The 21514-nt window shown below is 37.7% G+C and overlaps 1 protein-coding gene and 1 long non-coding RNA gene across 5 annotated transcripts in view; both read right to left on the reverse strand.

Moving 5' to 3' along the window:
* Positions 1-2610: 2610 nt before the first annotated feature.
* LOC309659035 lies at positions 2611-6705 on the reverse strand. The gene is made up of 2 exons (XR_014262528.1): positions 2788-6705; positions 2611-2755 (listed from the first exon to the last, which is right to left on the reverse strand). It is a non-coding gene; the product is annotated as an uncharacterized lncRNA (long non-coding RNA).
* A 665-nt stretch (positions 6706-7370) lies between these two features.
* JMY (junction mediating and regulatory protein, p53 cofactor) overlaps positions 7371-21514 on the reverse strand; it is a 72466-nt gene continuing 58322 nt past the window's right edge. For 2 of the 4 annotated variants that reach the window (XM_082458070.1, XM_082458068.1), the window contains 4 exons: positions 19954-20049; positions 18172-18763; positions 16803-17110; positions 7371-12681 (listed from right to left, as the gene is read on the reverse strand). In XM_082458070.1, the coding sequence (XP_082314196.1) occupies positions 16806-17110; positions 18172-18763; positions 19954-20049 (993 nt within the window). In that variant the 3' untranslated portion in view covers positions 7371-12681; positions 16803-16805. Of the gene's footprint in view, positions 12682-16802; positions 17111-18171; positions 18764-19944; positions 20050-21514 lie in introns of all 4 variants that reach the window. The other 2 variants (XM_082458069.1, XM_082458067.1) reach the window with 1 other exon arrangement.

The following is a 21514-nucleotide window of genomic DNA, read 5'->3' on the forward strand; positions in this document are numbered from 1 at the left end:
AATGTAGTCTTTTGTTTACCTAAGAGACAGGAATACAATTGCTATTTCAAGTCACTTTTACTTTCTATTTACTATTTTTTTTTTTTTTAATCAGCACACAAGCATGTTCTAGTGTCTCTTACCTTTAAAAAAAAAAAAATCCACCCTTAATCCTTAGAGCTATCAGTTGATTTCTCCCCTCTTCACTGAAAAACTTCTGAAAGAATTGTGGGCTCATGAATTATCTCCATTTCTTATCTTTCCATTTGTTCTTCAGACTTCTCCACTCTGGCTTCTGCCCACACTGCTCTGCCAAAAGTGCTCTCTCCAAGGTAACCAGTAACCTCTATGTCGTCCTTTCTGGGGAGCTATTTCTGAGTCCTCATCTTCCTGGAATGCTCCTTAGAGGACCATCTGAGAATCCTTCTACTGCACGCGGAAGAAAAACCAGCTCAAACTGTGGCAAACAAAGCAGTAAGTTTATAGTATGGTTTCTTTAATAATTTTCTCCCCTCCACTTCTCCCTTCTTTCTGGCATTAATCAGATATTAGATTAGCTGAATCGATCCTCTATCTTTTCTATCTCCTTAGCTGTTTATTCAGCTCTAAGAGTTCCTAATCGATCCTCTATCTTTTCTATCTCCTTAGCTGTTTATTCAGCTCTAAGAGTTCCTCGCCTATCTTTTAAACCTTGTGTTGCATGTGTAATGTCAGCTGTCAGAGTTTTTGTTTCTCAGTGTCATCCCTTGTTCTCAGATGGTTCCTTTTTATTGCAACACATTCTTGATTCATGGATGTAGTATCTTGCCTTACTTTTCTGACAAAATTAATTTTAATTTTTCCTACTACTTCCTGAATTGTCTGTTTTCTGAGTTACCTTGTTTGTTTTGGTCTCTGTCTATTGTGTGGGGACTTTCCGAAAATGTGTGTGACTCAAAGGAGTCTGTTCATATTCTACAGGGAGACCCTGGGAGCTCTAGGGGACCAAGAGGGCAGAGCTGGTGGACTGGTGGCTTTGGGGGTAGGTTGATTGGGTGGGAGGCCAGCTTTGTCATTTGATAATCTCCATCTCTCCTCACACCCAAATATTAACATGTGCTGGTCTTTTCTCTGGGGTGATTCAGTTTCTCCGGAAAGGGATCTTCCAGACTCCTCTGGGAGGGTATAGATGCCTAGCTGAGAGCCATCTCAGAACCAGGCAGGAGGAGGAGGCCAGGGGCCTTGTGATTCTGAAGGTAGATTGTAACTCGATCCTACAGTGTTCAGCATTACCTCTGCCCTCCTCTTGGACTGCTATTTGAGTCTAGATCTTCCCTGGCTCAGTTTATCCAGGGAATGAACTTCTAGACTCTTGCTGTGGGAAAGGAGGGTCTGGAAGGTGGGGGGAGGGAAGGTCTCTTGCTCCTGTTTGAGACTCCCACCACTCTCCTTCTTTTCACCTGATACCTCCTCCCCACCTTTCACAGAACACAGCGCACCCCCAGTGGTGCCACACCCCTCAGGACTCGGCCGGCCCCTCAAGTGTCTCACTGCACACTCTCAGGTCAGCTCCCTCCACTCACTTAAGCCATTTACCTCCCATACATCTTTCAAAGGCTGGACATTTTTTGTCCATAATTTTCTCCTCTTTTGTTCTTTATTCCTTTACTGTCATGTTAGGGCTTTAGGAGGGAGTATCAATAAAAGCATGTTTCAAGCCACCATATTTAACTGGAAGTATGTTGGCATTCTTTATAACTTCGGATTATATTTTGATTCTTTAGGTCTGCCTTTCCACAGAAAGTCAAAATACAAATTCTGACTTTTTCAGCTACACCCAGTTCTTTCTACAAAGAGTAAACATGAAGGTAAGGATTTTTTGTTGTTAATTTAAAATGTTGCCTGTTACGTAATATTCATTTTGTGTAATGTAAGTAAAATTATGTTCTGTTGAAGAAGGAAATCTATATGGTTATTGCTGCTTTTTCAAATTATCCAGGAGCATCTATTCTACTCTCAGATGTCCTTGCTGCTAAGTTACTCAAGTCTTTGTAGTTCTTTGTGAAGGATTTTGGTATCAGATCTTCCGAGTAATAATAGCTAACATTCATATATGTGCCAGGCACTCTTCTGTGCACTCATTTAACCCGTACAACAACCATATGAAGATGATATCATTATTTGTCTCTCCCTTTGGAACACAAAACTGAAGCACAGAGAGTAATCTGTCCAAATTCACATGGCTAGTGTCTCAAGAGTCCTTGCTCTTCACCACTATGCCATGCTCTGTTGCAAAATCTTTTTCTTCTATCTGATGAAATTTCTAAAGATTTTCCCACCTACTTCCCCAGAGGAAACTTACAATATTAAAACACCTAGAGATAGAGTTTAAAACACACACACATGCATACACACACAGAGCCAATTAAAGGAAGCTGTGTAGACCGGAAGTCTGAGATGAGTTGGTTTTTCCATTGGAGCACTAAATTTGGCTCTGATTTACTGTCAACTAATTTTAAAAAGTGAAATGTTAGATTATATGGTTCTCATTGTTTTGTAGAGCAAGCATGCACCTTATTTTGCAGAGAAAAAAGTTTTTGGCAACTGAATTCTAGAAGCAATTTCTAGAACGCTAATAAAAGAACTCTAGGGTTTTTAAAAAGTTTTTTATTGGAAATGTAATACATAATCAGAAAAATACAAAAACATAAACACATAGCTTACTGAATTATTATAAAGCGAACCCCCATCTCACCACTACCCTGGTGAGGAAAGAAAAGCTTAGCCCCACAGAAGCCTGAGGAAAGAAAAGCTTAGCCCCACAGAAGCCCTCTGTATGCTCCTTTCTGGTCATGAAGCTCTGCTCTCCCCAAACGTACCATTAACGTGACTTTTGTGCCAATCATCTTTTTTTTCTTTCTTTTAGTTTTACCACCTAAATAATATCCTAAACACTATAGTTTTGCGTATTTTTTTTAAAACTTTGACTGGAATCATGTATTAGATATTTTTGCTTTTTGCTCAACTTTATGTCAGTGAAATTCATCCAAATTATTTTGTGTAGCTGTGTTCATTTTTATTCTATAGTACTCCATTGTCTAACTATACCACATTTTAGGGATATACTACAACTGTCCATTCATCAGCTGATGGACCCTTGGGTTGTTTGGTTGTTGGCTGTTAGGAAGAATGCTGCTATAAGCATTCTTGCATATGTCGTCTGATTCAAGGATACACATATTTCAACTGGGTCATTGGGTGACCATATTTTCCTTATGTCTCTTCCCATAATGTTCCATCTATACATGTCTATATCCAAATTTCCCCACTTCATAAACATACCAGTCATAGTGGAATACAGCCCACCCTAATGACCTTATTTTAACTTGATTATCTCTGTAAAGACCCTATCTCCAAAAAAGGACACATACTGAGGGTCAGGACTTCAACATATGAATTTTGAGGGACACAACGAAGTTGGCCATACTAAAACAAGGAACAATTCTAGAAAGAGGACAGTTTGTGCATAGGCCCTAAGGTAAGAGAGAGATTATACACAATGCTAGAGCTCAGTAAGCCATGAGGCTGATAGGAAGGGCCAGATCACATTCAGCCTTATAGTCCATAGGAAGGAGATTCAGATTTTATTCTAAGTGTGATGGAAAGTAACTGGAGGGTCTTATGCAGTGGAGAGACATGATCTCACCACTTTTGAGTGGAGGATAAGTTGGAAGGAGACAAGAGTGGCAGTGAAAGATCAGTTAGGAGGCTACTGCAGTATCCTACTTGAGAAATGAATGTGGTCTGGACCAGTGTAGGGGTTAGGGACAGAGAAAGCAGTGGATGTATGCCAGATGTAAAATGGAGTTAGGGTTGATAGGACTCGTTGGATATGGAGGATGAGGGTGAGAAGGGCAGCAAGGATAACTTCCAGGTTCCGAATTCCAGAACTGGATGAATTAAAAAAAAAGAAAGAAAGAAAAGATAAAACTGAGAAGGATTGGGTCCAGGTTTTAATAGAGTAGGAGTCAAGGGAACCATTTTGGACATGTTATACTTGAAATTGCATGAAGCATCCAAATGAAGAGATCACGGGGCAGCTGAATACATACATACAGATCCAGTGTTCTGAGAAGAGGTATAGGCCAGATAAAATTGGGAATCATTATGACACAAATGTCATTTAGAACCATGGGGAAAGGTGAGACTAAGAAGATAGAGAAAAGGGCTATGAAGAAAGTCTAGAAATATTGCTTATAGTGCAGTGAAAGAATTGCTGGAGTTGGGGAGATAATATTCTACGTATTACCTTCTGATGATTCACCTTAATGCAATACCAAAGCTTAGATAACGTTAGAGAAACTCATAATTGAAATGCAAAATCCTTTCAGCAAGTTCTGGGTCACAGTGAATTTATTGTTGCATCTTCTGATGGTTGTTGGAAGAGTTAACCTTCTGTTTCAAAAACCTGGCCCTGACTCACACACTTGCCCGGATAGGCCATCCTATTTCAGACAAGAGGTGGGTCACAAAGTGGCCTGTAGGTAAGACCAGAGAATTTTTAAATTGAGATTTGAGCCACTGGAACACTTGAACTTTTACGTAAAGAAGATTCCAGAGGTTTGGGTCTTTAAGCATGAAAAAGATCATTTTGGCCTAAAACATTTATGGGATGTTTTTGCCAACTGGACTGCTTCCACCATAGAGCCATAGTGTGGCTTTTGCATAATGTAATTTTGAATAAGATTATATTGCAAAATGCCCATGTTGGCTACTTTCCCTCATCTCACTCCTCTCCCAAGTCAATAATGTTAATTTACTGTTCTAGCTTAAATATATATTTACACACTGTAGAATATCTGCAAAATAAAATAATTCAGAGTAGTGCTTATTCTAACTCTTTCATTAAGAAGTTTTAGGAATAACTGATTGATTCCTGCTAGACTTCATTTTCTTTCCATTGGAAAATGGTTACAAACAACCTAAGGTTTCTTTGAGGTTTGCCAATCTATCATCTTCAATTACACAAAACATCTGTCAGTGGAGGAAGTTCAATACCCTTGGGGATGAGTAACTTTTTAATTGTTCTTGGTGGTAAACTATTCTGACAGAAATTGGCCAGTGGCTTTAGTTGCTTAAGGCTTTTCCTCAAAAACCATTATCATACTCATAGACTTGCTATAACTTGATAAAAGGACTTTTAAATATTATTTCAATATAAAAGGCCTCCAGATAACCACAGAGATAGACTAAGACATTTATTCAGGGTTGAAACAACTCAACCTGGCTGCAGTCACCGGGAATTTTCTAGCTCTAGAAGCACATGAATACAGATAAGCTGCTGAGGCTAAGAGAACACCCCAGCATCTGAAATTCTTGAGACATCACTGGAAGTGAGACAAATAATGGTCTCGGAGTTTTTATGTGGGGATATATATGTCCCCATGACTCTCCCTGCAGGAACTATGATCTGGGGAAAAAAGTTCCTAAATCCACAGAGCATAATAGCACTATGTTACACCTAAAGCACTTCAAAGGAATCTGCTATATAACTCATTCATGTCTTAAAATAAGTTGCCTCTGAAGAGATTTGAACTTAATAGCTTTTTTTTGGACTGACTTTACTTGAATATTATTTGAAGTCGCATCTTGATGTCTTTGATACTCTTTGTTTTTATTCTTCTTGAAAATGTTTAGTGATCAAGTGTTTCTCTAGCACATCTCAACATAGGAGACTCAGGCCTAGTTTTAGCCTAGAATGAAGTGCTCTTCTCCAGACCATCTGAAGCGCCACTTGCACCTTACAGGGTTAGGGTTAAGAGGAAGTTGAAGATGCTGTGGGAGATAATTGGGTGGGGCAGTGTTTAAAGCAAAGCTCCCTGCCACTCAGTAGTTGTCACCCCAGACACGTTTAATATCTAACCCTTTTCTTGTGCCTCATTTGAATTGTGAAGATTAAATCAGATTCTGTGATTCTTCCTTTCATGTCTTGTTTTCCTTTCAATGTTCTGATTAAGAATGTTGACAGACAAGGAGGGCCAGACACATACTGCCTATGTGCTTTCCAAATGAACATACTTGACGAATTTAGATTATGATGAGGTCTAAGAACAGCATTTTAGAAACGTGCAGGTGGAAAGGCATGAGCTGAGCATGAAAATGCAGATACTAGAGGTAGACTTAGGAGACCAAAGTTGGCACACAGAACGCCTTGTGGCATTGGTGCACGATTTCCTTAACCAGCATGGAGCCAGGAAGCCCAGGACTCTACCGCAAGGCCTGGCCATTGCAATTGGTGACAGGGAAGAAAGATGCGTAATGTCCTGAGTATTATGAAACCCTCCACAGCAACAGGAACAGCAGGTGGAAGAGGCAGGAATGAGGGCAAGTAGGAAGTGAATGTGATTAGAGGACGGACCCGTTTGAACTCTGTAGAAGAATTAATGGGTCAGCAGTCTGTCAGAGGTTAAGCTGACAAATAGTTGAGTTCAGAGAACGATGAGAGCACAAAACTGGTGAGCTCTTGTGAACAAGCAAGATTATTAGTAGAGAGATCTGGAGAATATGTTAGCAGTGAGGAAGAACTAAGTTTCTGGTGAGCAACAAAGTTGTGGGTCTCTGTGGGAAAGGTATCCACTTGGCACTGGGACAGAGCGCTTGGGAAACGTGCTTAAACTTCAGTAACAGAATGCGATGGTATTCTGGTGGGTTTGCACCAAAGAATTTTAAACCTCTTCCACACAGACTCCTGTAGCAAAAAAATGAAGTTTCAACCAGTTTACAGAGCTCAGCAAGGTCAGGATGCACGACGGAATCACAAAGGACTAAGGAATTCCACAGGGCCTAGATTTCCAGGAGAGGTTTTCTCCTGTCTTGGTAAGTCACCCAGTAAGCCCATTCCAAACCAGCCACAGCATGATTTTCACAAGGGTGGACTAGGGTGTACTGTGTTGAGAGCTGAATTAATGTATTAACTAACTCATTTTGAGGCAGAAGGTGATTCTATCAGTTTGGCTAAAGCACTTCTATTAAGTCCATTCTCTAAACTCTCACAGAAAAACTATCTAGTAATCAAAGCCCTCTGTTTAGTTTCAGATATATTTATGGAGGGAATACATGGAAGAAAGGCCCTTCCTTGGGAGAAATGTCTCCCTTAGTCTCCCCCAATTTAGATGATCACAAATTGACTGCTAAAATGAAAGGCATTTAAGGACCTTCCAACTTTGGAGGTCAACATTTCTAAACCATATTTTGTTACAAACAGTGGTCGGGAAGAGGCAGAAGTACAGGGGTGGAGGGTCTGAATCCTGTTCATCGTGTTGTAACAAATGCACAACTTGCTATGCTCCTTCTTATTAGAAATGAAGTGACATTATATACCACCATTGCTATTTTAAACAAACAAAATGAGCTTAACTCAATAAATATCTTTTATTAAAGAAAAAAAGGAATATTGTTAAGCACCAAAACTGTATGTTGTTATATTGCATGTACAAGAAGAGAAAGGTGATTGCAATACTTAGTGTACAAGTACTTTGAAGTCGTAGGTGTAAAAAACATGAAATACAAAGCGATACAATAATTACAATGCAGAAATTTGCACTAAAGAGCAAAAGGCAACAGTCAAAACCATTATTGGAGATTTCATAGTATTGCTCTAAATGCTTGCTTAGTTTTTTTTCTTTGTACTTTTAATACTTTAGAATGTTAACTGAGCATATTTAAGTACTGTAAATTTGCAAGAGTTGTCACTTACATTTTGCACACTGTCCATTTAGTGTAACGGTGTTAAAGCCATCCTGAAAAGCCAAGCACAGTGTGCTAGTGTTTTGCTTAATATTGCACAAAGCTAGTAAGTGGTGAATTGGTTTGCCATTAAAATTTTCATTTAACCAGAAAGGCTAAAAGAACATATCAGTTTCATTCACCCTAATGGGCTTTTATTCATGCAAAAGGATCTGTAGCCTTCGATTTTTCATAAATTATATATTATGGTTTCACACTTTGCAAGACATATAGTACAATAAGAAATTCAATGGAACAGTGGGGATTCTGTCCAAGTCGAAGAAGTCAGAAGTCACTTGCATGGGTTGTACTGTCTACCCTTCTTTGGTCACAAATGAAGGGAAAATGTCATCTTGTGATTATGAAGAATTCTTAAAACCAATATAATTAGTACTCGGAAAAGCTGGAATAACCTGTTGCACTCTTTGATAGTTAACCATAGAACATGCAAATTAAAAAAAAAAAACTTCCCTTGTTAAAATTGAACTCTTTAACCAACACCCACACCTTTTTAGTATACATCTCAAATCACTTACCACAGACTTTCCTTAACTCACCAGTTGGAGCCTCTCTTAGTCATACCTGACCAAAAAACCCAAAACTTTCTCTTAACCCTCAAAATAAATGACTGCTTTGAGATTCAGCATAACATTGATAAAATATTTAATATATCAGCCTCAGAAGTATTTTCTGTACATGCACCTTACAGTGGCATAATAAATGTGTCTGGAGAAGGGGAGAGACACATGAATTTGCATTTCCATCAATTAAGTCCCTCAAATACCAAGCTGAACATTTACTGTGGGTAAAACAGAAAATTTTAGAATGAACATATCTTTGAAATAATTCAATGGGCAAACATTTATAACAGACCGACAGACACACACACACACACACACACGGAATCCAGACTCCCTTTTGCCTTTAAAAATCCTTTACATAGATGATAGTTTAGGCAATAATATAAACTCATTTTGTAGGAAAAATTTTTAAATTAGACTATATTTATAGGATAAAAAATACCATTGCTTCATTTTACAAAGCAATTAAGCAGAGACTTTAATGTGCTTTAAATAAAGAGCACTTTGCAGCAAAGTTCAGAAATAACTACTGAATTGTTCAGTAGCACTAAATGAATGCAACATGCTCCAATAGTAAGGTGCTTCTACTTTCTTAACCTCTCTTCCATCTAAAAATCAACCTTGTGGTCAATCCTCTAACACTAAGCATAGTTGTTCTTCTATGCTAAGCAATAAATGGGAAATAAAATCTATTTAAAATGCACATTTAATTTTATATTATTTAAATTCAGTGCAAGAGTTAGGTAAAACTTGTTCAGGTTTCTGCTTTCACTATCAAATGGATGCATGTTAACAATGCATCTGCCACAGTTTTTAAATGTTTTACAGCTGTTCAAAAAGACTTTTTACAAATAACCTGGTATAAGGATATGAAATTTCAACTCCCTGATAAGGCCTTTAGGGACCCATTAGCACTTTACAGGTTGGTATCTGATGTTAAGTACATAATAATTAACTTATAAAGGTTAAAAAAACAAGCTTGTATTTAGTGAAAGAAAAGCTTTCCTTATGCACACACGCAATGAACGTAATTTAAAAATGGAGTCTTAGGGAATGTATAAATTTAAATTGTATTAATTGTATACTGGTCCCATTCCAAACAGAGAGGTTACTGCCCATTGATTTTTGTCCCACTGATACAAGAGTTTTAATTCTTAGTGTCTGCTATGGCCAAAGTATGCTTTACAATCTAACACATCACATTTTATGACATAGAGACGTCATGCCACATGTTAACAAATATTGCTACATAGTTCAGCTTCGTAGAAACAAGGCTCCCCCCACCCCCATTATACAGAGTAGAAAATTTTCTGTGGGTTCGCATAATGAGAAAAGCCCCCATATTCTCACTGTGGAAATACTACACCTGATCAACTGTTACAGTTGTGCATTTTATAGAACTGTCTCAGCTCCACAATGAAGAACTAAAGAATGATTGTTTTTATACTGCTCACAAACTCAATAAGCCTATAAAATATACATGAAGTGAGCAATTCTCATCTTTTAAAATTCCTCTTTAGCCAGGTATTTCCTCCTCAGACTGCTACCCTACTGTACCACCAGGATTTTAAATCATTAGGAATACCTTTTCTATACAGGCCACATTGATTATATGTACATAATTTTAGTTGTATTAGTAGAAGAAATATTCAAAATTGACATTCAAGTGAGCAGTAACATTAACCACCAAACATCCAAGTCATCATCTACTTGTTTCCCTATTTTAAGTATACTGCAGTTGAGACGAGATTGGTAAATTAACTTCTAAATTGATTCAGCATAAGCAAGCAGCTGTTTGTAGATTCTTGATACAGAAATGATACATTAACAGAAATATAACTGTCAAGTATTTTAAACCATATAAGTAGTACAGGCAAATTTGGAACTGGAAACATGATCATATATAAGTACCATCATAACAATATATACAAATTTTATACTAAGGACAAAGATGCTCATTTTATTAGGGGCAAGGATAAGAAGGAAACCATGCTTATACAATTTTCGTTGGGCTCTGAAACTGCTTTTTAATTATCATGTAGATTCAACTGGACACATGGACTGTAGTTATCTGAAATTCTAATATTTGTGAGAACTCCAAAGGTTGATGACCTATAGTAACATGTAATTTTGTGGAAGGAGGAACCTGAATCCAGAGGAAGGGAAGTGGATGTGTTGGAGAGAAAGTTGCTACCAGAGAATGAGCATAGGGGTTGCTAGTGAGGCTCTACAAGTGTGAGGACAACCTTCAAGGAGTGCTGTGGTGGGGTACGCTTCCAGCTGTGGATGCACTCCTGAAGGATTCATGCAGATCTGAACACCCTGCATTCTTTGCTAGAGACTTATTACAACATGGCTCAGGAAAACAGATTATAGGACCCTTTAAAAGTGAGCATTGTCTCTTAATGGAATCCCGGCTGCAACACTAAGTGGGTAGCAATTTCCTCTAGACATATTAAGGTTCCAGTGCTTCTGCTGTCAATAATGACATAAGATCCTCCTGTATTTTTCTAAATGTCAATAAATGAAACAAAACTGAAAAAACCGTTATGAACAAGCATCCAAAGGCATAAAATCGATACATGATTTAAGATTTGCAAATTTGCTTTAAAAATTTTTTCAAATATATCAATCAAATCAATCATTCTTTAGGTTAAAAGGCATGTTTCAATGCATTACTGAAGGTGTGTTACAAAAATCTACAACCCATCCCCACTGTAATCAGGGGATTGAGATTAACTTTATATTACATCTGTATTTCTAATATTCTCAGACAAGGTGTAAGAATGATGCTAGAATAAAGCCAATATATTGTGAAAATGCTCATATTCTCATCAATAAACATAGTCAACATTTAAGCAGATTTTGTTTTATATAACCTGTTGCCAGAAAATTTTCTCCATAATTATTTCAAAGGAAATAACATTTTCAAGTAACAAAGGTGTGAGCATTTTTTTCCTTCAGGATCACTACTAATTCAGATACATTTGAGGGCTTTTACTTCAGGGACTGCTTTCTGGGTCTAGGCCAGAGAACTGCCTCATAAGAAATAAAGTTCATTTTGGTATGTCAGCCATTCATATAATGGTCAAGACCTGTCTTACACAGAATTACACTCTACAGAGTACTGTAAACTGGGTCCAACATATCTACCTTCATTCAAGCCCACAACAGTCCTGCTGAGAATTAGTATCGGCTCCATGCATTCTTCAGGACTCCATTACAGCAAAATCAGCACCTAGAGCTACATACATATGTTTAAGAATTTAGTGACGATAACAAAGGCTGTCTCCCAAAATTCAACTCCAAGCATGTGAAGATAGTGAAATGCCAGCCAAAGAGGCTTTTCTGCCTGTCTACTTTCTGTACATTTGTAGAGCATGTTTTTTTTTTTTTTCCATTGTGGAGCATAAAAATAAAAACAAATGGTGCATGTTAAAAAAGACTTAAGATCTGCATTCCTACTATTGAATCCTGATTTTTGATTCTCAATAGGAAAGTCATGTTGAGTTATAGTAATCAAGCAATAGTTCAAACAAAAAGACTAAAAATAATTTGAAATATCAAATTACAAAGTATTGCTTCTCATAAACAATGCTGCACATAAAATTCAAACTATTATAAATTCACAGTTATGAAGGGCTATTTAAAAGCATGGAAATTTTTACTCTGAAACCTTACAAATTGTAAGTGTGTGGGCTTCTAAAAATAGGCCATGTTAAATGCATCACGTTGTGGTAAACACATTTATAGGTGTATCTCCATGGTTATGTATCTTTTCAGATGTTGTAGAACATCTTTATGTAAATTCCTTTGGAGATGAGTAATGTGGGAATTATCAGTGCATTTCCATCTGATTTCTTCCAATTCCTGCCCTATAGCTATCATGATTAACTTCTTTTTCAGAATTTCACACTATTTAAGCTGATATGGAAGAAGCTCTGTATTTTGGGCAGACGACTATTCAGTGCACTGAACGATGGATTTCAAAGGAATCTCAACGCAGCTCACAGTAGATCTGTCAACCCAGTGTTCTTCCAACTCATAGCAACCCCTAGCTTTACTGGCCACTACAAGGATGTAAATGGGTAGACAGGTGGGGAAGGTGCTTAAAAAACAGGAATCTTCACAAGGCCTTTTCTCCGTTGCAGTCAGGAACATTGCACATCTAAAACTTATGTTAACCACCATCTGTTGGAATGACTGGAAAAGTGGTAACTTGCCGATTGTGCTTCCTTTTTCACACCACTGAGCCAATACACTTTGGATCTAATGGAATCCAATTGTGGAACCACGTTTACAATTTTGTAAGAGCCGATGTTCAACTGTAGGTATTTTTTTCGTTCTGTTGAGTCACCTGTTTACAAACAAAAGTAATACTGTATGTTAAAAAGGACAGCCTATTAAAGACAGTATGTATATATATTCCCTCACACCTTTCACAAAATCCGGTATGAACACTGATGGTTTTTTCTTTCAAATGACCTTTTTATATAGATGTTATATAAAAAAATCTTACAAAAGGATATGTTTGTATTCTTAAAAAAAAATTAAAACAAAATTTGAACATGGATTTTGATTTTGATCACTGTTAAAAGGTCATATGTCAAGATGACTATAGTTAACACTGCTGTGTGATATACAGGAAAGTAGCTAAGAGAGTAAATCCTAAAGAGTTCTCATCACAGGAAAATGTTTTTTTTTCTCCTTTTTCTTTCTTTTCTTTAAGATGGATGTTGGCTGAACCTACTGTGGTAATCATTTCACAATATATGTAAATCAAACCATCATGCTGTACGCCTTAAACTTATACAGTGATGTATGCCAATTATTCTCAATAAAGCTGGGGAAAAGAGTTTTTTAAAAAGGTTGTACGTTAGATTCACTTTCACTTTTCTTCCTTTTACTCTTAACATTTTATGTCAAAACTATACACTAAAAAGATAAATACAATCTAAAATCTTTGCCTCAAAACTGCCAGTATAATAAGAACTATCAAATGGCAAGTTTAAAATACACCAGAGAGAGTTGTCATTATAATTGAGATTTAGAGGACAGAGCTAGTACTGTCTTGAAATGGATGATTTTACGAGGACTTTGTAAAATTCAAAATAGTTGTGTTCGAGATCCATGCACTGACCCACAGCACAGGAGAAACATATATATGGCCTACTTGTCAGATAAAAGCTGACATGTGGCTTTTGAGCACTTGAAATATGTCTAGCGTGACTGAGAAACTGATTTGAATTGGACTTAAATTAAAATCTAAAACTTTGTAAAAAATACTTTTCCATTAAGCACAACTTGGTTGTTTTGGTACGACTATTCAATTTAACCAATGAATACTTGGCATCCAAATTGAGATGGTGCTACTAGTAAGTGTAAAATACTCACTGGATTTTGAAGACTCAGTACCCAAAAAAAAAAAAAAGTAAACTACAATGTGGAATTTGATATTGACAAGATACTCTTTTGGATATATCATTTAGTAAAATATTACTAGAATCAATTTCACCCATCACTTTTAACTTTTTTAATGTGGCTCACATTATATTTCTGTTGGACACCATCATTATAGTTACTTATGAGTTTAAGAAGGACCCCACAGGAAACAAGTTAGAAATAATAAAAAGTCTATACAATTATATATATTTCCTTATGTTTAGAAATCCCCTTCAAAGACACTATTACCTACGGCTGGTCTGAGATGAGTTTTTAGAGGAGGATGAGGCTGAACATGTCCAGGACCTTCAGTTTTTATTTCATGAAGTTTTAAGAAATTAGTTCTTCAAAAACAAGTATGTAATTACGTTAATTATTTTGAATCTATAAGAAAGAAACCAATTAATAGGAAATACAAATTACACCCTTTTTAGCCATCTGTAGAAAAGTGTCTAAAAGTTCAGAGCCTTTAAAAATGACTTCCTAGGGACTTCCCTGGTGGTTCAGTGGTTAAGACTCCACGCTCCCAGTGCAGGGGGCCCGGGCTCAACCCCTGGTCAGGGAACTAGATCCCGCATGCCACAACTAAGAGCCTGCATGCCGCAGCTAAAAAGATCCCGCATGCCGCAACTAAGACCCAGGACAGACCAATAAATAAATAAATAAATAAATAAAATATTAAAAAAAGAAAAAAAAAGACTCCCTAAGACCACACACAGGCAGTGATAGATAGCTCTTTATCAATGGCTGCTCAGCTGGCAGGGATCACAACTAGTGTGGTTTGCTTCTGGTATAGGATACACTTAGTCTTCAGTGACTTTGCCACTATCCCAGTGCATGCATTTTCTGGCAGTATTTCATTGTTCCTCTCAACATTATACTACATACACCAGCCATGAACAATCAGCCAAAAAAAGGGAAGGTTTTAGGCAATTTTCAGAGTGGTATTCATTATGGACATATTCTTAACACCTGACATAAGGTTAAATTAGCAGCCAAAAGCTATGAATAACATCCCAGCTACTTGAATATATGAAATGCATGCTTATGTGAAGGTCCGGCACTGGGATTACCTAATCAGTGCCAACATGGTAGTTTCTGGCATAGGTTTAGGGGTTTACTGAGAAGCTACATGCTGAAGGGGACAAGGCAAGAGGTAGCAAGCACTGTGAAGTGGGACACAATCTACAGTCACCCAGTGTGGGAAGGATTCCCAGTCAGGCACACCTGAGTCTCTAGACACAGTCACACACTTGAGTGGACACATTTACATTCCTCTACAAAGCATGGTGTACATATGTACAAGCACAAATAGTTTGAAATTATTTGGGGATCCAAAAACAGTAAGTGACCGATAATTAAGGCCTCTACAACTAACAGGAGGAAAAAAGGGTGCCAACAGTCCCAAGACCCATGGCCATGGCAGACAGTGTTACTATCAAATGTTGGTTAGAGCACATTAAAGTTAACACCCAACCACTTATCAAGATTTTTCATGCTTTCTGTTAAGCTACAGTGCAGATGCTGGTGGGGAGGGGTGGAGTTGGGGAGTGTGGAATCGGCACATTTTCCTGATGGACCCATGCCCAAAAGGGTAAAAACTGCTTTTAGTGATACTCTGATATATCCAAAATAGTATCTTCCAACATTTAATCAATATTTTAAAAACTAATGACACAGTTTCTGGGTTTTGTTTTATCTTTTTGTAATAAGTCTTTAAAATCCAGATGTATGCCTACATATAGTTCTACTCAGTTCTACTCTTTCAGAATCTTTGGGAGTGAAGGCCATGAATATGCATTTTTAATAAGCTCCCCCTGGTAGTTCTTAAGATCAGGCACAGTGATTCTTCCTTTACCTACTCCCACCTACTTCCCCCTTTAGTAAAGCCCATAGATACATATTCCATCAAGAGAGCGTAATGAGGGCTTCCCTGGTGGCGCAGTGGTTGAGAATCTGCCTGCCAATGCAGGGGACACGGGTTCGAGCCCTGGTCCGGGAGGATCCCCACATGCCGTGGAGCAACTAAGCCCGTGAGCCACAACTACTGAGCCTGCACGTCTGGACCCTGTGCTCCACAACAAGAGAGGCTGCGATAGTGAGAGGCCCGCGCACCACGATGAAGAGTGGCCCCCGCTTGCCGCAACTAGAGAAAGCCCTGGCACAGAAACGAAGACCCAACACAGCAATAAATAAATAAATAAATAAATAAATAAATAAATAAATAAATAAATAAAAAATAAATCCCATTAAAAAAAAGAGCATAATGATTAATAGAATATATTTGCATACTTTATATTCTGCACAAATAATATTTCAGTTATGGTCATCAGCAATTCGATATACTATTTGATTTATAGCATGTGTTATCTTTACCAATTCTATGTATTTAGCATAATTTGTGCCACATAACTATATAAATTAGCTTATTAAAGCGTAGTGGGGGACAACTCTGTATTACCTTGGAAGAATGCCATATGTGTACCAATTCCCACAGGGTACTGAATAAGATATGTATATTATGTCAGCTGCCATTTTATCTAGACAATGCAGTAATTACAATAAGCCCTAAATGATAAACTTTAAAGGCTTAGAAAGCTAAATAGTCTGACAATGCAATGACTTTTCTAGATTCCCTTGTGGGCAGCTAACAAAGCATCAAAATTCAATATGCATAACAGTTTGCAACTGAAATAAGTTAGAAAAAGCCTTTTCTGTTTTTTTGAAGCTAGAATAAGACTGTCACTTTACTAGAATAAGACTATCCTTTTTACTTGGGATATAGCTTGTACTGAAGAAATTTTTAATGAGCAGGATATAAAAAAACACAGCATTTACCCAGGAACATCTCTGTAAAGTACTTTTTTTGTTATGTTTCCAGAAACTACAGAAGTAAAACCTGAAGTTATGATCCAGGCTATAACTGAGCTGTATAATAAATAATGAACCTCAGATTCAATGAAATATAACAGACCTCATCATCCAATACAAAAGCTGTATTACCGAACACTACTGAAGAAAAGTAAGACCATTTACTTGTTAGTTTTCCCAGTCTGTGCAAGGCAAAGCCTCCTCTTCATCCTCTGACTCAGGGGATGCTTCTTTGATTCTTCTAAGAGCTTCATGGATGCTCCGTGTTAGAGGGTCCGTGTCGGGCAGAAGCGTGAAGGATTCTCTCAAGACTTCCTTCTGTACCTTCTTCAATTTTACCCCCTTCCTTATTTGTGCCAAGATATTATTATCATCTTCATCAGGAAAAGGAGGCAGAGTTCGCTGTTCAACCTTTCTCAGATGAAAACTACCACGCTTCAAGGAAGCCAGCACCTCATCCATGGGTGAGCTCACTTTAGAAAATGAAAGAGAACAATTATGATTGCACTTAAGAGTCAGGAACTGTGTAACCTCCAGACTCTAGGACTGTGATAGCCCAGGATGCTAAAAACACATCTACAGACGGGACCATGAAGCATGGACAGAACATTGCCAGAACACAGGGGATACTAATTATGCTTGTTTAAAAAAAAAAAAAAAAATCCAAGACCCAAATTCCATGTCAGGCATTACTGGTATTCCTATCATTTCCCATGTGAGAGAAGTGAGCAGACTGGGGGCTGGGGGGTGATCTTTAGTATTATTATGGGTGAGACTCCTAAAGAGTTTCCATAATGCAAAAGTCCAATCTAAATTCAGACAGTGACTGGACTGCACATTTAATTTTAAAAAATTAAATTCTGGTTCATTATGGTGACTGTGTGTGTGTGTGTTTTTCTTTAATAACTGCTTTACATATGAAATTCCACTTGGGCTATGGTAAGAAATATTTTATAGGATGGTCTCTCAGATTAAATCGTAATATACAAATAAAATGTTCTCTCTGTGAATGCTAAAGCTCCTAAGGGCCAAAATTATTTGCTGTTTCAAAAAAATCTTTATTAAGGCATATCTGACATGCAATAAATTATACATATTACTCCCTATTCTTCTTTGCTTCTTTATACAAGATATGCCAGGGTCCTCAATAAATATGTAGCCAAATGTTACATGGTTTTGCCAGTGTTCTCCTGACCAGATAGCTTCCCTTTTCTTGTATTTCTGAGATTTAAAATCATATTCTAACACAAAAGGAGCCACCTAATACATGTTACCAAATAGATCAAGTCAAAAGATATAATTTAAAAAGCATCCCTAAAAGCTCAAGCAGGTCCATATTTGTGTCTGTACACATTCGCAAACATGTGTTGGTAAGAATTCTGCCATGCTGAGACCCTGAAAACCTGTTTGCTAGCAAATAATGTCCAAAAATAAAATGTTTAAAGCTTTGTAATGTCCTAGGAAATAAACAGTCCTTTAACTACATGCCTCAGTCAACAGATGAACTCAAAAATCTTTTTTTTTTTTAACTCACCTCTCTTCCTCTGCAAACCTTCAGCAGTCTTTTTGAGCTTCTTCCTGGCACTGACGAGCTGGCTGCTGTCGAAGAGGTGTGCTGAGGGGGCACTAGCTGACTTTGGGATCCTCGTCTCGTTCCCCTCCACTCTAGGCAGACCTTTCTCCAGTGTCTCTGGGGCGCCATCCTTTCCGACAGGCAGAGGCGGTGGCGGTGGGGGAGGAGGAGGTGGCGGGGGAGGTGCCGGAGGAAGAGGTGGGGGGAGTGGATCTGCTGTGGCAGAACCTGGTTTAGGGTCAATCTTGCTCAGAAGTGGAGGAGATACGGCGGGAGGCAGTTCAGAGGTAACACCACCGGGAGGTAACAAAGTAGCTTCAAGTTGTGCTGATGAATTGTCTTCAAGCTGTGTGAGGTTTTGGGCTTCTGTTGTCTGTGATGACCTGAGCTTGCCCCTTCCTTCCTCCACTCCCTCACTTTTCTCTTCTACCTGTAGTGCTCCTGGCAGAGGGTCGCACTGGTCTTCACAGGACACGGGACTGGCTGCACTTCTTCTTCTTGCATGAGCCAGTCGCAATCTGGTTGATTTAAGTATGACCTGGCCTGGGTATCTCTAAGAAATCAGAAGTTATTATAACTGGTTAGATTATAATTTATGAACAAATGGCTGTTTATTTTCTCCCTCCAATGCAAGATTTTATTTTAGAGCTTTTGTGAGTTTTCAGGGAAAATATACTGAAAACCAAAATACCAAAATATAATAATACCTTACAAATAATTATCACCAAATTCTTTATTATTTGCTTATCATCAAATCCTTCTCCCCTCTTATCCACTTAAGAGGTCAACTGTTCAGAATTACCACATGATTAAAGAAAGATCCTTAGTGAATAAAAGTACTAATTTAAATGGAAAAATACCAGCAGTGTAAAATACGAAACAAATGATGTCAAACATATATATGCTATTGGTATGCAGAAAGCTAAAAAACTATTCTTAGATTCTTACATGTATTTTCAAATGCTTACAGATAAAAAATTAAAACATTAATGTTCTTCAAAGGGTAACATGGCATTTTTTAAAGCTCTGAAAACAATATATGCATTTAATGATAGAATAGAAGGAGAACGAATAAAATTTTTTGGAGTACTGATACACAGAACTCTCATTCTTTTACTATGGTAAAACCTAGCATTAATGCATTTGGCAGACAATATTTTCTTAACACAAAGCTTATCCTTGTGTTAAGGACCCCATTCCCACCCACCCTCACTCTTTCACTTGATCAAAAGCTCCCTTCACCTATAAGGAGACCCCTCAGAATAAAGAGTAGAAGTAAGGCTCTTGAGTGCTGCTAAGAACCAGAACTACCTAGTTTAAGCACATTCCAAGGAAATGCTTAGCTGCTGTGATGTCAGTGTCCAGAGTCATGGATAAGCCTGGCAAGAGAACTGCTGAAGCATTTCTCACGTATGTTGATCCACCCTCTAATTATGCCATTGGTCAGATTATTACCACAGTGTTGATGTACACAGAATTAATAACAAGTTGATGCTTAAAATGGATAGTCAGTTGTGAACTAACTTTATTAAATTCAAGAGGAATCCAGGCTTCCCAGAGGCCCTGACCATTCCTCTTCTATCGCTGAAGTGGTAAGCCAAGGACTGCCATAACTAGAATTGTTTTCTAGATAATAAAGGGACAATCAAGTGTTTCTCATAAAAGAAATCTTACAATAGGAGTATATATGTAGCTCTGTTTAAAAAGCAATGAAAAATAATAAACTGACCATACTTTTACTACCTGTTTAAAGGTTCGAAGTCTATCCAGTGTTCTCTGTCTTTCTTGGCTAACCCAGGCACTTTTTCTTTCTTCTTCATCATGTAATTTTTCTCTTTTCTGGTAAAAAAAAAAAAAAGAGTAATTACATTACGATGTGTCCCATTATATTTTATCATTAATAGAAAAAAAGAGAGTTCTCCTAATATGTAAGCTGGATTACTCCAAAGAATGATGTATTAAGCATTGTTTTGTGGCATGAAACACTATCAGTTTTAATTGAAATGATATTGTTGTTTCACTTTCTGCATGACCTACCAATTAAAAGACGTTTACTCTGTAAAGTAAGTATTTTCTCTGAACTGAAAAATGTTTCATCTTTGGGGTTCTGGCTTGAACAATTTTATTATGCAATACTTGTAACTGCTATATTCTGCTAACTCAAATAGTTGACCTTAAAAACAAAAAACAACCACTTGTTTGGTAATTTAGATATTATATACGGGTTAAGCCTGATGTTCTGCAGATAATGTCTACTATTACTGAACCTGTTCCTCTTGCCACAAATCTAAGTGTGTGTTTTAATACCTCATTCAATTTTTTTCCTTCCCATTCCCCAATCCCAAACCTCTTTGATTTTGTATTCCCAAACTGGATTAACAGTATCACCACCCACCCAATGTTGGCCAAGTTAAACACGAATTGCTCTTTCTAAAGGAAAGAAAGTGGAATTCTTGGCAGGAGGATAAAGAGTGGGAGTAGTGCTTTTGACAACCTCACTACTGAGGGTCAGGTGACAGACAGGTAGTTACCAATTAGGGAATGCACTGAAGAGTGCCAAGATGGCCAACCATGTCCCCAGAGAGATGTAACTATCACATACAATACAGATCGGTTCCACTTTCTATCTCTTGGTGAGGTGGGTTGAATCCTTTGTATATAAATCAGCCCATGGAACTCATGGTCAGGGTGCAGGGGTGTGCCAAGCGTGAGTAAAGATGAACATTCTTCCATCTCTTCTTATGGCAGGTCAAGAAGACCTTTTCCCTTTAGAGAGCTCTCACTTGGGGAGTCTTAAGAGGTCAAAAAGGCCATTTATTAGTAGATAAAAAACCAGGTATTTCTCAGTAACAGTCCCAGATTGCTACATATAATCCTAAAGGTTTCCAGATGGGAAATTAAAGAAGATACGACCTGAGCTCTTCATTAAAAGAAATAAACGTCCCATGTAGATTCTGTCCTTTATAGAGGAAAGCCCAGAATGGCTCAAGGACACAGTGAGGCAAGAACTTATCCCAACTCCTCACCCCTACTGCATACTCAGTTCCATTCATATAGCTGAGCCAACAAAAAGGAAGGAACTGAAAAAATCTCATATTTACATCTGGTAACCACCTGGAATTGGGAGTGAGCTTGTACTTTCCCACACTGGGATACATGCCATGGGATACTCAGGGACAAAGGGTCTTCTAAGGCCTATCGAGTAGCACTGGCTCAGAGATGAAGAGATTTTTCTATACTTAGAGTGTTTTATCTAATGAATATAGTGCTTAGTACTTGAGAAAAAAATTAGTTGTCTAAGAGA

The sequence above is a fragment of the Balaenoptera physalus genome (genome assembly GCF_965194825.1).
Source record: "Balaenoptera physalus genome assembly, chromosome: 3".
NCBI lineage: Eukaryota > Metazoa > Chordata > Mammalia > Artiodactyla > Balaenopteridae > Balaenoptera > Balaenoptera physalus.